The sequence below is a fragment of the Aulostomus chinensis genome, chromosome 8, assembly GCF_037954235.1.
Source record: "Aulostomus chinensis isolate RoL2024-O1b breed Wild chromosome 8, RoL_Achi_v1.0, whole genome shotgun sequence".
NCBI lineage: Eukaryota > Metazoa > Chordata > Actinopteri > Syngnathiformes > Aulostomidae > Aulostomus > Aulostomus chinensis.
Window position 1 is genome coordinate 6686511 of NC_141327.1, and position 16940 is coordinate 6703450.

A 16940-nucleotide genomic window follows, 5' to 3' on the forward strand; every position below is an offset into this window, starting at 1 on the left:
TGTGTCGGATCTTGATTTATCACGTTAACTGTTGGACAACACCAACATGTGGAAACACACTGTCACATGTTCACACGTTTTTCAGATGTCCATGACTACTTTCTTACATTTTCGTACATTTGCTTTGATTTGTAAAAACACTATAACAACATATTAGATTAGATATTCTAAAGTTCTTCATCTGCTAAACTGGTGGTCTTTTACATACATGCAAGTTACTTCTTAATAATCAATTAATTAAACACATTAGCCCAAGACCATGATCCCTGCTAATTAAACAGGAAGTTTAGCACTGGTTTTAGAATTGATTTCAGTTTCTTGGGAGGACAATGAGACACTGATCAGCCAGTCTGAAGAGTGTTTCGAGATAGGACTAGTAGCACACAGGTGCAGGGCTCATGTTACTGTTGTCTCGACTAAGTGTTAGCTTGAAGAGCAACATTAGCGTTGATCCTCTGTCAAAGATCAAGTCTAGCCTGAGGGAGAGAGAGAGAGAGAGAGAGAGAGAGAGAGAGAGAGAGAGAGAGAGAGAGAGAAGTTAAAGGTCACAGACGCTGACTTCATTGAGGGAAATAAAAAGCTCAAATGTCTTGCCATTTCAACGAAAAGGGTAAAGACGCCCGTCAGCACTTATTCCCATCTTAAATTATCTGATGGTGAAGCGTTTATCTTCATCTGCGACACAGAGTTTCTTGATAACTTCCTTTTTCATGTAAAGCTTTAAGACCGTCGTGCTATCACGGTCAGTATGAAACAGTAAAAAAGTGGCGATTATGTCAACTTTTTTATTGGTTTTACGGTTGCTTCTGTGCTGGATGCCGTTCTGCGTCTTTGAGGTCACATGGAGAGGTTCTTAAGAATAAAAATAAATACATTAGCAATTTTCAAGTTTTTACAGATTTTCAATCAAACGATTCTGCGCAAAAGCAGACATATAGGAGGGAGATCATGCGGAGTTACTCCTAATGAAACCATGCAGCGCGGCTTCAGATAAACAGGCTTGTTATTATTTCAGCTTTTTAGCCATTACACAAAGTTTTGATAACCTTTGACAGTAGCAGACGCATCTCCAAGACGCAGCTACCACAAGGCATTTTGTACGGGTCAGTACCCCCATGCGTTCGGAACAGAACTCCTGCATGACATCGAGAACGAATTGTGAACTATTCTTGAATAATTAATTGGCATGTACAATAAGAGTCTGCACGATGTGTTTGTAACAAGCTTCTGACTCGATACAGCCTATATCAGGTATCGTATATTGTATCATTCAGAGCAGCATCTGCTGCTTACACACACACACACACACACACACACACACACACACACACACACACACACACACACACACACACACAGAGTTAAAATGAAATGATCCATAATGTGGTGCTGCCTGCTAATAGATCACTTGCCTTCACCAAAGGGCCGGGGGTCGTGGCCCCGGGGATGTCTGCTGCTCTGTCGGATCTTAAGTTTGATTTACACTCTAATTGACCCAAATAAAGAGAAGCACAGAGGTTTTCTCTTCTCTCGCTCGCTCTCTCTCTCTCTCTCACACACACACACACGCACACACAGACGCGCGCGCGCGCACATACACACACACACACACCCAAACACACACACTCACACAGACACACACACTGACGTAGAGAGACAGTGGTGCTCCGTTCCCTGGAAAACCCCATTTGCTATCACGCTCGTCCAATCGCTGGATGCCCTCAGCTCTTTCAGCGTGACTTGACGTTTCTCTGTACAACTGCTTCCGTCTCTGTCTCCATCTCCTCCTGCTGGCACAGTACAGCCCCGTTCCATGCAATGACTCCTTATCCTCGGAGGAGAGCGAAAAAGAAGCGATGCTTACAATGACTAATGGGACTTTTGGTAGGGAGAGGATCCGCTCGTTTTGTGCGTAAAAAAAACAATCAAAACAAAAAACAATCAAAACACCGTGAGCATGCAAGAGAGACTGTCGAACACTCGAACTCCCACTTCATCGAAGGCGTCGTCTTTTTTCATCGAGAATTTGCTGGGAAAAGCGCGGACTGAGACGGAATGTACGTCCGATGGCAGCCGAGGGGACGCTAGTGCGGTGACCGTGTCCACCAGCCGGGTCCTGAACGCGCTGCATGCGGATGCGAGCGCGCTGGGATCTCTAGGTGCCACAGCCCGGTCCCCATACATGGACTCACAACTGCAGTGGTACCGCGGGAGCGCTGCCTTCATCTCCAGGGCTTTGGACACAGCACACAGTGAGTAGTTTTTGTGCCCAAAGGATGAAAAGATTATTTCGTCAAGGCCAGACAATATTGTCGAATCGAACGCAATAGGGGGAAAAAATGAAGAAAAATAATGGAAACTCGTTTGTTGAACTAATCAACTACATGCATTCAATAAGCAAGTGTTTGTCTTTATTACACTTGATTTACAAGGAACACTGGCAGTCATGAAGCCTTGTATCAAAGAACTGCTTAGTGTGTTTGTGACTCATTGCCTCAGGTCAGATTTAAGCAGCTTCATTGGTGGTGTGATTCATCTGGGGAGGGCCTTGATGTTTGCACGGGTTTATACAAAACATTCACCCCGAGTACACAGAGATTCTCAAACTTTATAAAGGCCATCGTGTCCCTAACATTTGTTAAAGACAACCTGTAACAGATAGAATCAGATGTGATGCTGCAAAGTTTGAGGGATAGTTGTAAGAACACATCAAGATTACGCGCGTGGATTATGCAAAAATACCTTTCATAAAACTGAAGAGGAGCTCGCACGTCTAACTCGTGACCCTTTTACGCACGATTGCACCCATTTCGGCACTCGTATGCATCATATTGGCCCTCCCTCAAGGTGCAGTGTCACTGATCTTTAAATTCCAGGGTCACCATCATTGTTTTATTCTTACCACATAAACACACACCAAACAGGTTATAACTGCACAGATATTGATGGATTTAATCAGTCATGATAAAACTATTGCGGAACTTCCTGCTTAGCTTAAATTTAATGAAAACACGTAAAGCCAGCCCTCGTTCTTTTGTTTTTCACAGGTCCAAGGGATAACACTAGTACAGATGACCACTGCTGCTCGGTATCTACCAGCGACAGAGGTTCTCCTGCTGTGTCCGAGCCGATAACAGACGACAGCGATGAAACCGACAGAAAAACCGGTGACAGCCACTTGACAGACGACAACGAAGACACACGGTCCTCTGAGCCGAACTCCACCCGGAAGAAGAAGACGCGGACCGTGTTCAGCCGCAGCCAAGTGTTCCAGTTGGAGTCCACGTTCGACGTGAAGCGATACCTGAGCAGCTCGGAGAGAGCGGGCCTGGCGGCATCTCTGCACTTGACGGAGACACAAGTCAAAATCTGGTTCCAGAACCGGAGGAACAAATGGAAGAGACAACTAGCGGCAGACATCGAGGCCGCACATATTCCCAGCTCGACGCAGCGGATAGTCAGGGTCCCCATTTTGTATCACGAAGGACCCGCGCCCACAACAACATTGGGCTTCTCTCCACCCGTGGCGGGCTTTTCCAACTCCATCAACCACCCCTTGTCGTCCTTGGCTCACTCCATGAGCATGTTGAGATCTCAGATGACTGGACTGGTGTAGACACCAACACATGTAACACCTCTGTAATATAAAGTCCCTGTGAAACTGTGCAGTAATGAGAAGTAATACCAGAGCTGCCGAGAGCACTCAGTTAATAGCCAGAGAGACCAACTTATCACGGACTCTTCAGGTCTACAAGAGTAGGAGCCTCCTGACCATCACAGCGCCTCCGAGGCCCGACGCTGCTCGTGTACTCTTTGTTTAAATACACACTTATTTTTGCTAACTTTTATATTTAAAACCACGCAATTTAACAGTTTTGTCACATTTTCACACATTAGATAAATAAAAAAAATCAAGCACAATTTTGTCGTTTTCTTGTTGCTGCGTCTTCATCTCTTTCAGCTGTGGAGTCACGCAGAATAACTTGTTGCGACACAAGATTACAGGTGCCTTTTTAATCTTCGTCACTAGACTTCATATATAGCTCAGTTTCTGCTTGGAGTAAACCTTTAACGTTCGAGATATACATAGTTACCAGGTTTTATAAACAACACTGAACAGAAATTGTAGTTCATTATTTATTAGAGAGTATTAAACTGCGCCGGATGTTTTAAAATGAAGGCTTCACTGTCAAAAGTTTAAGTAAAGACAAAATTCCAAAGTTATATTTTAAAAAGTATTTTTTTAAGAACGGATTTTTCCGAAGTGTACCAGGATAAAAAAAAAAAACTTGAACGACATGACAATATAAAATGAAATAATCAAAGGGAAACCACGTAGGCTGCAGCAGACCTTTGTGCAGCTAAAACGAGATTAAAAAAGGTCATTAATCAACAGCAACAGAAAAAAACAATTCATGTATGCAATTTGGAGTCTTTCCAGGGCTTAGAAAAGTGGAATAATTGTGTTATTATAGGGAAAATAAATCTGACAAACTTATTTTGGACATTTTTTAGCTTCCAAAGCTTTTAACTGTTTCATTAAAGCACCCAATCTTATTTAACTTCTCTCTCTCTCTGTCTCTCTCTCTCTGTCTCTCTCTCTCTCTCTCTCTCTCACCACACAAACACACACACACACACAAACACACACACACACACCTGAGTTTCATTGTAGTAATCACAGATTCATAGTTCAGGTTGTGCAGCTCTTTGGTCGCGTCAAATTATTGTAATGCCGCCAATAATCAATTAAAATAATGGCTGAATATACATTTTCCTAGAGACCCCTGGGTGCGCTTCAGAGGGGGAGTCAGAAGGGAGTGTGTGAACGAGTCCCTCCCTTCTTGGCCCAACCCCTCGTTGTCATTGGTCCGCGCCGTGCGCTCCTCTGGACCAATGAGCGAGGACACAGCGCGTTCCGTCGGGTGAGAGTAGTAACGGTTCAGGCAGAGCATCGCAAGCCCAGCAGTGTCTGCTCAGTGGATGCTGCTATGGTGCGCGGACCGTTGAGACGTTAGTGGTGAGGTTCACGTCCCGGTTCAGCTTTAGGACCGAGCAAAGTCGCGGAGGTAAACAAAAGGGGACCTACGCTTGTGAGAATGAATAAAGTGGACGCACCATGTCGACCCGCCGCCTCTCTGAAATTCACTATTGACAACATCCTTAACCTGAAAACTAGCGAGAGAAACTGTGACAGTTGTCAACCCGCCAGACTGCAGGATGACTCGGCCATGGCGATGCGTAAAGATGCTTTCCAGAGCCTCAGCGAGGATCACGGAGCCCCGCAGAGGCAGGACCCGGACAGCAGGCTTAAAGAGAGTGGTAAGGTTTTTGCTTCACACACGTTCCCTTCTCCAATACGCAACACTCGAGGGTGCTCTTTGGTCACAGTTTGGGACTGGGGTCACACCATGTGTTGTTTTAATGCAGAGTTCATCACAGACTGCACCAGAGCGACGGAATCGGTCATCATCAGGCGCGGAGACTCGAGTAAGGCGGCGGAGGTGCGTTTCGAGAGCGGGGACAGCAGCTGCGACGACAGCAGCACCACCACCACGGCCACGGACCCTCACAAAGCTGGTAGCCCTGGAAAGAAGAACAAATTGATCACGAAAAAGAAAACACGCACGATTTTTTCTAAGAGACAGATTTTCCAGTTGGAGTCTACCTTCGACATGAAACGTTATCTGAGCAGCGCAGAGCGCGCCTGCCTCGCCAGCTCCCTGCAACTCACTGAGACACAAGTGAAAATATGGTTTCAGAACCGCAGGAATAAGTTAAAACGGCAAATTTCGAGTGAAATGGACGGACCGGTTAGTGATTTCCCTGAGACAGGAAAGCCGGTGGTGGTGGGGCAACTGCCGGCCTTGTACAAGGAGAGCAACCTGCTGGGGAGATGCCTGCTGCCCGTGCCTCTGCCCGTGGTGTACCCGGGGAGCAGCACGCCTTACCTCTGCTTCTCCAACGCCAGCAAGTACTTCAGCCTGTACGACGGTGACGTATGAGGATGCCGTGGATTCTCCAAGTCAAACAGACACTTTCTGATGGTGTGGTGCCAACTTTGGAGCATTTAAGTGGTTTAGCCTGTAGACGGTGGGACCGGGTCTGAGTCCTGTACTCTTTAAGAAGACTGCGAGTACAATGGCAGATGAGTAGTAACATATCACATCAAAATAAGCTGTTTCGGTATTATTTATTTTGGATTTCTGGGTTTTATAGGCCTAACATAAAATTGTTCACCTGAGAAGATAGCAGGCTAAGCTAGCGATAGCCAGGTGGTGGCCTACAACAGCATTCACCCCAACGTTTTATCATTTACACGATAGTTTATTATTATTATTATTATTATTATTATTATTATTGACAGCAGCATTTCCAGCAGCAGAAGCCACCAAAGAAATTACCATACCTTAGCTATTTGCATGCATTTCCAGTATCATAATAACTTTTGAATTCCAGAAAATATGTATTTAAATGAATGTAATTAACATTTTATTATATGTTTCACGCATGACTATATTTTTTTCCTGAGTAATCTACTATGCTTACTTTGTTCCACATTTGCCTATATAGGCTCATTACACCATTTACTGAAACTGTAATTAAAACATCTTCAAGAACTATTTTACAGAGCTGATTCAGTAATTTACAAGGTGAATATTTTAATCCGGTTTGGATAGCAAAGATTTATTATCACATATATTTGCAAGTGTTGGGGCACATCAATTTATACTATTAAGGGGAAATTATTAAAAGTATTTTTTTGTAATTTCGCTAGTAATGGATTTTAGATGAAGTTGACTTTAAGAGTTGTTTTTTTTTTTTTTTTGATGGACAGGAAGTTGCACACACATCAAAAGAAAAACTACTTGGTGTAGTGGTGTTTGGTAACACCACGCTTGCTCATCTAACAGGCCTAAATTACTGGTAGGTCAAAAATTGTCTTCTGTAAAAAAAATCAGACCTCAGTAAATTTTAATGACAGCAACACTATCAAAATTGTTAATACATTATCAGCCTTTAATAATTCTGCCTCTCTGAAATGAAATCCAATTAACAAAATAATTTTAGTAACTAAACATTATTATTAGAAGACCAAGACCATTTAAGTATAAGGCAAATATTTAGTGTGTGTGAGTGCGAAAAAGGTAAATCTCATTATCAAAACTAAAATGTGAATCTGTAATTCATAGAACTGTCCTAATTGGATACAAAGTTATTGTAGGTCATGTGAGCAGTATGATTTGATACTTCCAATTTCTTCCTTGAGAAACAAAAAATTGAAAACATTGTAATTCAACACTGCCATAGGTCATTATGACTTTAGCATTTCTTTCATGCAGGAAATGGCTGACATGCAGACAGGAGGTGAGGGACCTACTCCTTTGAAGGTTTTATATATACGTATCTTTCTCAACCTGGTATCGGGGCATATAACGCCATACAAGATTAGCACTAAGAAACTAAAACATCCTGGAAGATTAATAATCCATGGAGGACGTGGTAGATGCAGAGAGAGGTGAGGCTCAAGGTTTCTGTGAGCACGTGCCTCTCAATCTCTGTCCCTTGCCCACTCTGATATGGCGCCATCATCAATGACTTGATCATCCAGGTAATCTTCACACACACAAACTAGGAACCAGCATCCTTTCAGATGTACACAAAGCAAAGCTGCTCTCCTCCGCTTGTTGGAAAGCTTCAATCAGCCGAAGCACCAACAGGTTTGAGCTTCAGAGCGCACATCTGACTCTACTTGAGGGACCATATTAATTTCCAGAATATTAAAAAAAAAAAAGTGTTGACCTTTTTTATACAGTGGCAATGTGTCTTAGTTTTTACCTGCTTTGCAACTCTGTAAAATGGAGTTCAAAGCAGCAACGGCAGCTTAATATAATTCGCGGAGATGTTTTATTTCAAATATAATCTTTAGTCAAGAGTAAAATGTTGCATAAATTGATGGATATTAGTGGCAAAATATAAGTGTTTCCCTGTCACTAATGATAAATGAGCACAAATTAAGAATGTATAGTCCCATATTGCCAAAAATAATTATACTTACTCTGTTCCACTTTCAAAAACTTTAGAGAAAACTCCATGAGACGTAGTCTAATGATCTTCAACATATTTTACATCATGAAAGCCTTAACAGCTTCAAAGTGTGAATTTGTGATCTTTGGATCTTTGTGATCTCCATGAGACCGAATGTAATAACAAAATGTTTTACTGAATGCAGTGGGGAATTATTTTCTGCCCCGTGTCCCACCCACATATCTTCATCTCCACTTGGACAAAGACCTGTTAGTGGTCAAAACTTGCACTTTGAGGTAACTTTTTTAATCTAATTTTATCCAGCAGATGGCACATATAATAACAATGTTTTATTTTTGACATGAATTAAACTCCAGCTTCCATGTACACTGCCAGAGTACTTAGCTTCTACACTGTCATTGTCAATATCAGGACTTCCCAATCCATGACTATACACATCTGACATTAACAGGGAAAATACAAATTTGATTGTCTTCTATATTTGTCTGCTTTGGTCTTGTATAGCATTCTACAGTTTCCTCACAGTGCAAGATAATCATCATGGTCACAATAATATGGGGCCAGATCTGATGACCAAGTCTCAGTCCATCATTTGTTTATTGTCCATCTACTGCACCAAATAAAAAAGGCATCTCTACAGCATTTAAGTGGTTTAGTTTGCCGACATTTGTGTATACATAAGTGTGTGTGTGTGTATGTGTGTGTTTTTATGTGTGTTTATGTATGTGTGTGTGTGTGTGTGTGTGTGCGCACGCGCACGTGCCTATTCACTGATGAAAAGAGGCCTGTTATGTCCGGCCGGCTGTCTTGTGTCTTAGGGCTGTAAGATACAGTTACACTGCTGCTCAGCACCCAGAATCCCCGGCGGTTACTCACTCAGACATGGCAACAAGATGTGAGTTGTGGCTGAGTGGTATTTTACTTTCAGTCGTAAACGCATTAATACACCTTAATCCCTCTTTTTTTACTACAGTGCTCTAACATTTTGTCACTCCATCCTCCTCTCCTGTTCTTCCTGGGCTTGCCTCCCGCCTTGTCATAGCTCATCACAGTAGCCTGTGCATTGAAGCCTGACTGTGTGTGATTGTGAGTGAATGGGAAGGGCTGAGGAAGAGAAGGGAGGGTAGCTCAATCAGAACCATTTGATGAGTGTGTGTTTGTGTTGGAAAGCTACAATCACATTTGTATTCCTGCATGGGTCTGCGCCTTTCTATACCCGAGGTCTGGCTGGTCAGAGGCGAGAAAGTGCTGTTGCTAATGGTTGCAGAGCGCATCAGAGAGTGACTAACTGTGTGTGTGTGTGTGTGTGTGTGTGTGTGTGTGTGTGTGTGTGTGTGTGTGTTAGTGTGTGTGTGTGTGTGTGCGTGTGCGTGTGCGTGTGTGTGTGTGTGTGTGTGTGCGTGTGTGTGTGTGTGCATTATGGCTGTGTTAAAGTCCCTGGCAGCTTCTTTCTGCATGACTAGATAGGGGGCCCCCTTTTCTCAGCTCTCCCATTACTTTAACCTCTGTTGACCTCTCCCAGTCATCTGACAAAGGTCATCACTCAAGACGATGTGAGAGACTGTCTCTGGACATGTGTCTGTGGCATGAAAGCCTGGACAAGACTGTCGCCAGAAGGTGTCACATGGACTATTTCATTTAGGTGGTCTGTCTTTGGCTCTAATAAACAATGTCACATGCAATTTTTTTTATGTGAAAGCATATCTTTAAAGTGTGATATTCTCACCTGATCACAGATAAGTCAAGTTGATACTTTGTTAATTCTGCTCCCCTCTAAAGTCCTGCATATGGATTCTGCAGCATGCACCAATCCACCAGGGGGGCAACCTGAGAACAAAACTACATGACACAGCACATTGTAAAGTAAACACCGAGGCTATTAGTTAGACGGGGAAACCTGAGACAGGAGGTCTGTGTATGTGTCACACTTAAAGACTGTTTGATGGCCTATTGATCGACTAATTCACCCTCCCCACCACCACCCATAATGCAAATTGCTTGAGGAAATTGAAAGATGGCAGAGGGGATGAAATCAGATAAAAGCAAGGGATACGGAGACAAAGATGAGAAGTGAGTGAGTGCAGGGATGAGAGGAAGCAGTGAGTGGGAGAAGGGATCAGACAACTGGATTGTGGCCAATGAACTAATTGCAAAGTAAGCTAAGTGAGTAAAGATGTATAGATTTAAATGAATGACTTTTATTTTATAGCCTACAGCACAACAAGAACATACTGAAAACTTTTGGTTAAAATATTTACAAGGACAAGTCATGAATAAACTTCCAAAGGAAAATGATCAAATCTCACCAATTCTGAAATAACTTTTCAGTATTTGACAGTTAAGAAGGTGGTCATAATACCAAAGACTATAGAAAAAGATGGATATATGATTAAGTTACATAAAATAAGAGGTTTTGCAAGTAATATTGGCCTTGGGAAGGCTGTATATATCTGGAGAGGTATTATCTAAAGCCCCTTTCCCATTCCCCGCCAAAAATCCGTGAACATCTGGCTTTTGACTGCATTGTGACAGATGTAATCTGCATTCACTATTGAGCCCCGACCTGGCAGAAGACACGCATTTTGGCACACATTGGCTCTAATCTGCCATTATCTAAACACAAAACCCAGGATGTGTTAATTTGTGGCCTTTCTACCAGATACTTTAATGCCTTTTGGTCTTCTTGGCCAATAAGTCAGCCTGCGTACATTCAAGCAGTGCTCTAACATTTTTCAGCTGGCGTTGAATTTGAGAAAAAGACTGGAGAAAAATATATAAAACAGCCATCGCTGAAACACAGTTGCTGCCATCCATGCTGCTATCTACGAAAGTGTCTGTTTACTTGGTGTGTTAGTGTTGTTGATTGTGATAGGCCAGAAAAAACATAAAGGCAACTCGTGTACTTGCAATGGATAAAATGATCAACCTAACTTTTTTTGGCGTATTTGGTTTAAAAATCCTGCAGGTTTGTGCAGAGGAAAAGGGTAAAACGAGAGTCCACATCCATGCTATTGTCACTGTCATGCTGCTGTCAGTCCTTGATTTGAGTCAGCTAAAACTTGAGAATCCTCATGGGTGAGAGAATGTCCACCATTTTGGTCTGCTACTCCTCCATTTCTTCTGTGCTGGACAAGATCTGCAGTGAACCTGGCCCCATTTACGCAGCTGGCTTCCTACCAATTGGATTGCTTAATAATAGGTAATATATGACAACGTTTATGTGATAAAACAGTAAAAGGTGTTGCACTGTGTTTGGCAAAAAGGAGACACGTTTTTGTTCATTCAGATCTGTGTCACTTTGTTCAGTTTCAATGTGACATAACATCTTGCTCATGAAAATGTTAACATGTTGATGTGGAAAAAAAAAGTTGGTCTCACCCCACTCACTGGAGTTTGGTTGCTGGATCATTTATTTTGATTTGCGTCATTTGCTCAAGGTTTGGCTGGTGGATCATTTGTAATTATCTGCCCTACAAGGACAACAATCCTAAGGTTTTCTCCAGGAAAGAGGAGGGAAATGCTGCTGTTGTTGTTATACTATACTCTACTACTAACATCTTTTTGGTGAGCAGGAAGGTGTTAAGACCTTTTATCTGTAGTTGTTTTATTTAGATGCAGCTTAAAATTTGCCAACTAAACTGACAGTGGACTGACCAGTCACAGGTGTTGGCAAGTGCCAAGACATATCTGTCCTCTCATTTTTAACCACCAGGCCTTTGAGACAGAGGCAAATCTAAACTGGTTTGCCCATATAAAGTCTGAAGCACATGTTCCAGGCATAAGGCTATTCTCCAACGAGCCACATCAGTGAAAACCACCCAGCTGCAGAGAGCCTAGTGGTGATGCACAATAGCGGCCATCTTTCATAGGGCTGCCAAGCTTGGCCCCACTTTGCCAAATTACCTCAGTGACATCAAGTGGAACAAATAATGGTACTCACAGCAAGACTTAAACACAGTAGGTAACCTGCTATCATATGATCAAGTATCAAGGCAACAAAACTAATCTTCGGGGACCAAGAAAGTTTTACACTATGTAATCTGTAATCTGTTACATTGTTTTCAATTATCTTAGTGTTAAAAAGATGTCACACAAACTTATCTAATATTAACAATGTCAGTCAGGACTTTCACTTTTTGGAATTCCTTTTTAAAACCAGTGGAATAAAATTACTACATGGAAATACAAGCTTTTCATGTTAAGTTACATTACTCATAAAGGAGGTTTTTAGTTTCTTTCGGGTGACACCCAAAGCAGAATACTATAAGCTAAGAGTTGAGATGAAGAAAAGAAGATAAAGAACATGGTTTCATTTTGTTTCCTGCTTCCATCTCAGATACACATACACCCACACACACCCTGTATCAATTAAAGAGCATCGTGTCTGACGACCTCCCTCATGTCCTGTCCCCTCAGACACCCTTGTCAGGATAATGTGCCATTAATCTACCACTGAAAACACATTATTGGCCAATCAATAGGTAAGATGGGGGGATAAAGGCAGAGGAAAGAAGAGAAGGACAGGAGGTAGGGGAGGGTTGCTGTAAGTCTGGAGGGAGGCCTGTGAGCTCTGCTATGTGCAGACATGGAATACTCCGTGCGGTTTCATACTGGATGTCAATATAGGTCCATTAACAGCAGATACAATTGTCAAAGTGGCCTAACTTTTTCCTGCCGCCCCCCCCCCACTCCACCCGTACATCCTTTAAATGACTACCATCCTTTTCAGATGTTTTCCACAATTCCGCCCAATCTGCTTGCCTTCCATTTAAATGCTTTAATCCTAATTTGACCCATGTTTTCTTGGTGACTCAGTCTCCATTTCACCCAACATTTATTGCATCAGTCTGGTATTAAGGAGAATTTTTGTTGTTGGTCTCTGTAGCCTAATGTAGCTTAGCGAAATTATGTCCTTTTAAAATTCTCATATTTTTGTTGGGCAGACAACAATGAATGTAACAATATATCAGCATGACACACACAAGCCAAGTGGTTGTTATTATCATTATTATAATGAATTTTAATTTGAGGTTTAATAAATGACGGCATGGTGGTGCAGTGGTTAGCACTGTCGCCCCACAGCAAGAAGGTTGCGGGTTTGAGTCCCGGCTCGGGCACGGGATCTTTCTGTGTGGAGTCTGCATGTTCTCCCTGTTCCTGTGTGACTTCTCTACAGTACTCCGGCTTCTTCCCACAGTCCAAAGACATGCAATTGGGGACTAGGCTGATTGATACTCTAAACTGACTGTAGGTGTGACTGTGAGTGTGAATGGTTGTCTGTCTATATGTGTTGGCCCTGTGATGGACTGGTGACCTGTCCAGGGTGAACCCCGCCTCACGGCCGTAGCCGCTGAGATAGGCTCCAGCCCCCCCGCGACCCTTAACAGGAATAAGCGGAAGAAAATGGATGGATGGATGGATGGATGGTTTTAACAAATACAAACCACGGGACAGATTTATTCCTGTCACACTGAACAAAGATGTGACAAACACACATACGAAAACAGCAACATGCCAACAGCCCTACCTACCCATGCACACCTTGATGTTGTGTCACAGGAATTGGTCATCCAGATCTAAACAGAGAATAACATGTACTGTCCCTGTACCTGAGCTGAACTGCATGCCTCTATTGTGGCAAGACTCACGCCTAACACCCAGGAGAGCACGCAGATGCTGGCCTGCTGCCATTTACAGCTGCACTTAATGCTGCTGAATAATGAGCTGCACTGAAACCACGTCCCTAAACACCCAATGACCTGCAAGTCTCTTTTTTCCTTCTTAACTGTAGCACATGATCCAATTGAGCAACAAGTTTAATATAGTCCTGCTCTAAAGGAAAAAAAAAAATCATATACTATAAATCTCTACGAAAGAGATAGCCAGAAGTACTCTCCCATCCAAACAGCTGATCTGTTGTGCTTTAGAGTAATACAGTACATGGCATGTGTAGGAACACAAAGGGATGGGTTTTGTAGAGCCAAAATTATGGCAATGGCAAAGTTGAGATGAAGACAAAGTCAGAGAATATACATGGCACTGAAAAGCAGTAAGAAGTGGTGAAAACAACCAGCCAGTCAGTTTAAGATTCACTATACCATGGCAGTTTCAAAGACGAGGTTTCCATCTCCCTCTCTGTGCGTTTAATCTCTCTGAAGTGAGTATAAAAAAACTTGGGGAATATAAAAAAATTTGGGGAACATTTTTTAATTTTACTGTCTCCATCAACCATTCCTAATGGGATACTTCAAAAGTGCATCAAAATGTGATGATGAAAATCACAAAATATGCCTTCTCTGCACAGGAGTCCCACTGATCCAAATCTGAGACAACACCTGTACATCTTCCTAATGCAACCCATTTTCTATGACTATGCCTTTAAGGTAAGAAAGATATGAATGACCTGCAAATGTCTGCTATTGAAGTGAGATACAACAGAATTTGGGCTTGGCCCAAATACCTTGAAACACATGAATGGTTTGCTTGCTCTTGATTGGCATCTTCTTAGCCTTTATCAGGGCAGGTCCTTCAACACCTGCAGAAAACAGCTCTTTACCTACAAATACATTAGATTAAAAAAAAAAATTATACACTTCATGTGTCTGAAACTAGAAAAAAAAGAGTTCACGCATTTGTCACTTCCAAGCTTAATAACCATCTCCCATTTTTTTAAGCTTATTTGGTCTTGCTTCAACGTGTCTCGATTTTGGGTTTCTTTTTGCTTGCTCATGAGGGAATATGTGTGTAAGTGTAATATAGTCTATAGTAGGCTGCATGATTCAGCACCATATGAGCAAAATGAAGCTGAATACTGATCAAAAATGTTTCTTAAAACTTCTTCCACTGTCATGCAGGTGAGCAGCTTTGCAAGCTTCACTTCTGGAACATATAGCACTCAAGCTGAAAGAACTAAGTAATCTAAGGAAAGGCAAAGTCTCTGCACAACTATTACATACGAATTGGAGACACAGAAAATACGTAGATTTCACCTCCAAATGGAATGATTATGTACAATTTAAAACTAATATTTTCAACATTTAAAGCCATCTAATGCAAAAATTTAGCCAACTAATGAAACAGAAAATTATAATTGAATGTGTGAAAAACAAAAGCAGCAGCATACTCAGTCAGTCAGTCCATCTGATCTTGTAAGACATGTCTGTCTGGCTCGAACGAGTCAGGGATGCTGCACTGATTGCTTGAGGGACAGGAGTGACACACCATCACTTGCTAGTTTTCTGATTTCAAGTAAAGTTAGATCAAGAGTCATGTGGAGTTCACAACCAAAGTTACCAAACTTCTCTCTGGCAAATGCAGGGAGAGCAACCTGCAAACCAGAATACCCAGAACTCAAAATGCCCGAATAATCTGAAAAGCCTCGTCTAGAAAATCTTTAGTTTCATTTGCAAATATTTCGACAGTGGCAAAACATCATTTTGACGCAGTCTTTAGATTTATTTCTATAAAGTGCATGACATGCTTTTGCTTGTTTTGCACTATGTAAGGATGCACATGATTCTTTTATGAAAAAAAATTCCGAAAACAGAAATGGGTATCTGTGGAAAACATGACCATAAATCTTGACAAACCTATTGCCACCTAACAATATTCAATAGAGTGGTGTCTGCAATCCTTTTTGAAAACTGAGGTTGCTGGAAGTGAGCACTCTTGCACCTTCCAGGGTAAACATGGTATGTGTGTTCATGTAGATTACTTGTTACAGTTAGATCATGTTACTCAGAGGCAGAGAAGCATGTGACAAGGTGAAGGAGAGGGCAGCTATATAAAATAACTCAAACATCAAGCTCATAGCGCTCCATAAGAGGAGTTACAGGAGCATATTTTTGAGCCCTGAGACCATACATTTATAGTGCATGAGAAATCATTTATTGAACACAACAGGAATAGTGATGAGAGCCAAATGAATATTTGGGAAGAGACATGACTGAATTTGTATTTACAAGAGTTTTATCTTTCATTCCATATAGGTTTGTGAGCACACTCTGCTTGCTACGCCCCCCCACACACAACAAACACACCTCTTAGGCCTGATGTGAGTGGATCTCTGGAGGATTGGGCTCCCCTCTGGCCAGTTCAGGGGAAGCTCTAAGTGCTCTGTAATAGCTGGCAATCAGCACAGATGGATAGAAACCAACGTCTAGCCCTCAGGAAAGAAATATAAATAAATAAGATGAATAAATAAAAGCCCTGTGTCCTCACAACCACATATTGCATTGGGCATGTGTTTTATAATGAATATAGATTGAGAGATTGAAATATTTATGGTCCAGGGGTGGTGTGAGGCGGGTGTGTGGGTGGGGGTTAATGGTGTGAAATCGCATCCCAAGTGGATGGAAAGGAAAATCCTTCTTCCTCCGGAAGCTTCCAAACAACTTCCATTTGTAACGCCTAAACCAGGACATGCTTTCAACACATACCTGTAAGATGATTTTGTATCTTCTTTTTCTGGTGTCACACAATAAAATCTTTGACAACTTCACTTCAGTCAGCCTTTATAAAATGCCTTAACATGTGGTTTCCCCTGAAGAGCCCCACACAAGCCCATTACCTAATTTGCCTGTATGAAACCTCCACATCCCAGCCATGAATAGTTAAAGCCCTCCATTGGTCAGTGGAGAGGTGTCTGGGGACACGGGCTGACTAAGAACAGCCCGGGGGCCCGATGAAGAATAACTGAGGAGACTGCTGCAGAGAGAGAACATATTGTCCCTGACAAGAGCAAACAGTAGACTGATAAACAAGTGGCTTGGGGTGAGCAAGCGTTTTAGGGAAGCGAAGGGTTCAGAGCCACGATGAGGGCGGAGTCCAAAAATAGTCACATGAAGGCCTCAGGAGAGCAATGAAACTCAACATTGTTACCTAGAATCATC

The 16940-nt window shown here is 42.2% G+C and overlaps 2 protein-coding genes and 1 long non-coding RNA gene across 3 annotated transcripts; all 3 read left to right on the forward strand.

Moving 5' to 3' along the window:
- Window positions 1-1703: 1703 nt before the first annotated feature.
- hmx1 (H6 family homeobox 1) lies at window positions 1704-3884 on the forward strand. Its single transcript, XM_086210055.1, has 2 exons — window positions 1704-2252; window positions 3048-3884. The coding sequence occupies exons 1-2, from the start codon at window positions 1958-1960 to the stop codon at window positions 3614-3616; spliced, it is 864 nt and encodes a 287-aa protein (XP_086066181.1). The 5' UTR covers window positions 1704-1957; the 3' UTR covers window positions 3617-3884.
- A 1054-nt stretch (window positions 3885-4938) lies between these two features.
- hmx4 (H6 family homeobox 4) lies at window positions 4939-6623 on the forward strand. The gene is made up of 2 exons (XM_086210651.1): window positions 4939-5322; window positions 5431-6623. The coding sequence occupies exons 1-2, from the start codon at window positions 5100-5102 to the stop codon at window positions 6003-6005; spliced, it is 798 nt and encodes a 265-aa protein (XP_086066777.1). The 5' UTR covers window positions 4939-5099; the 3' UTR covers window positions 6006-6623.
- Window positions 6624-8677: 2054 nt separating this feature from the next.
- On the forward strand, window positions 8678-16283 carry LOC147256941 (uncharacterized). Its single transcript, XR_015117535.1, has 3 exons — window positions 8678-8944; window positions 14354-14432; window positions 16038-16283. It is a non-coding gene; the product is annotated as an uncharacterized LOC147256941 (long non-coding RNA).
- The last annotated feature ends 657 nt before the right edge of the window (window positions 16284-16940 follow it).

Bases quoted from the DNA above. Each gene is read 5' to 3' on its own strand.
- hmx1 (XM_086210055.1), top strand. From the start codon at position 1,958: ATGCAAGAGAGACTGTCGAACACTCGAACTCCCACTTCATCGAAGGCG. The intron at 2,253-3,047 runs GTGAGTAGTTTT...TGTTTTTCACAG, and splicing joins GGCTTTGGACACAGCACACA to GTCCAAGGGATAACACTAGT.
- hmx4 (XM_086210651.1), top strand. From the start codon at position 5,100: ATGAATAAAGTGGACGCACCATGTCGACCCGCCGCCTCTCTGAAATTC. The intron at 5,323-5,430 runs GTAAGGTTTTTG...GTTTTAATGCAG, and splicing joins CAGCAGGCTTAAAGAGAGTG to AGTTCATCACAGACTGCACC.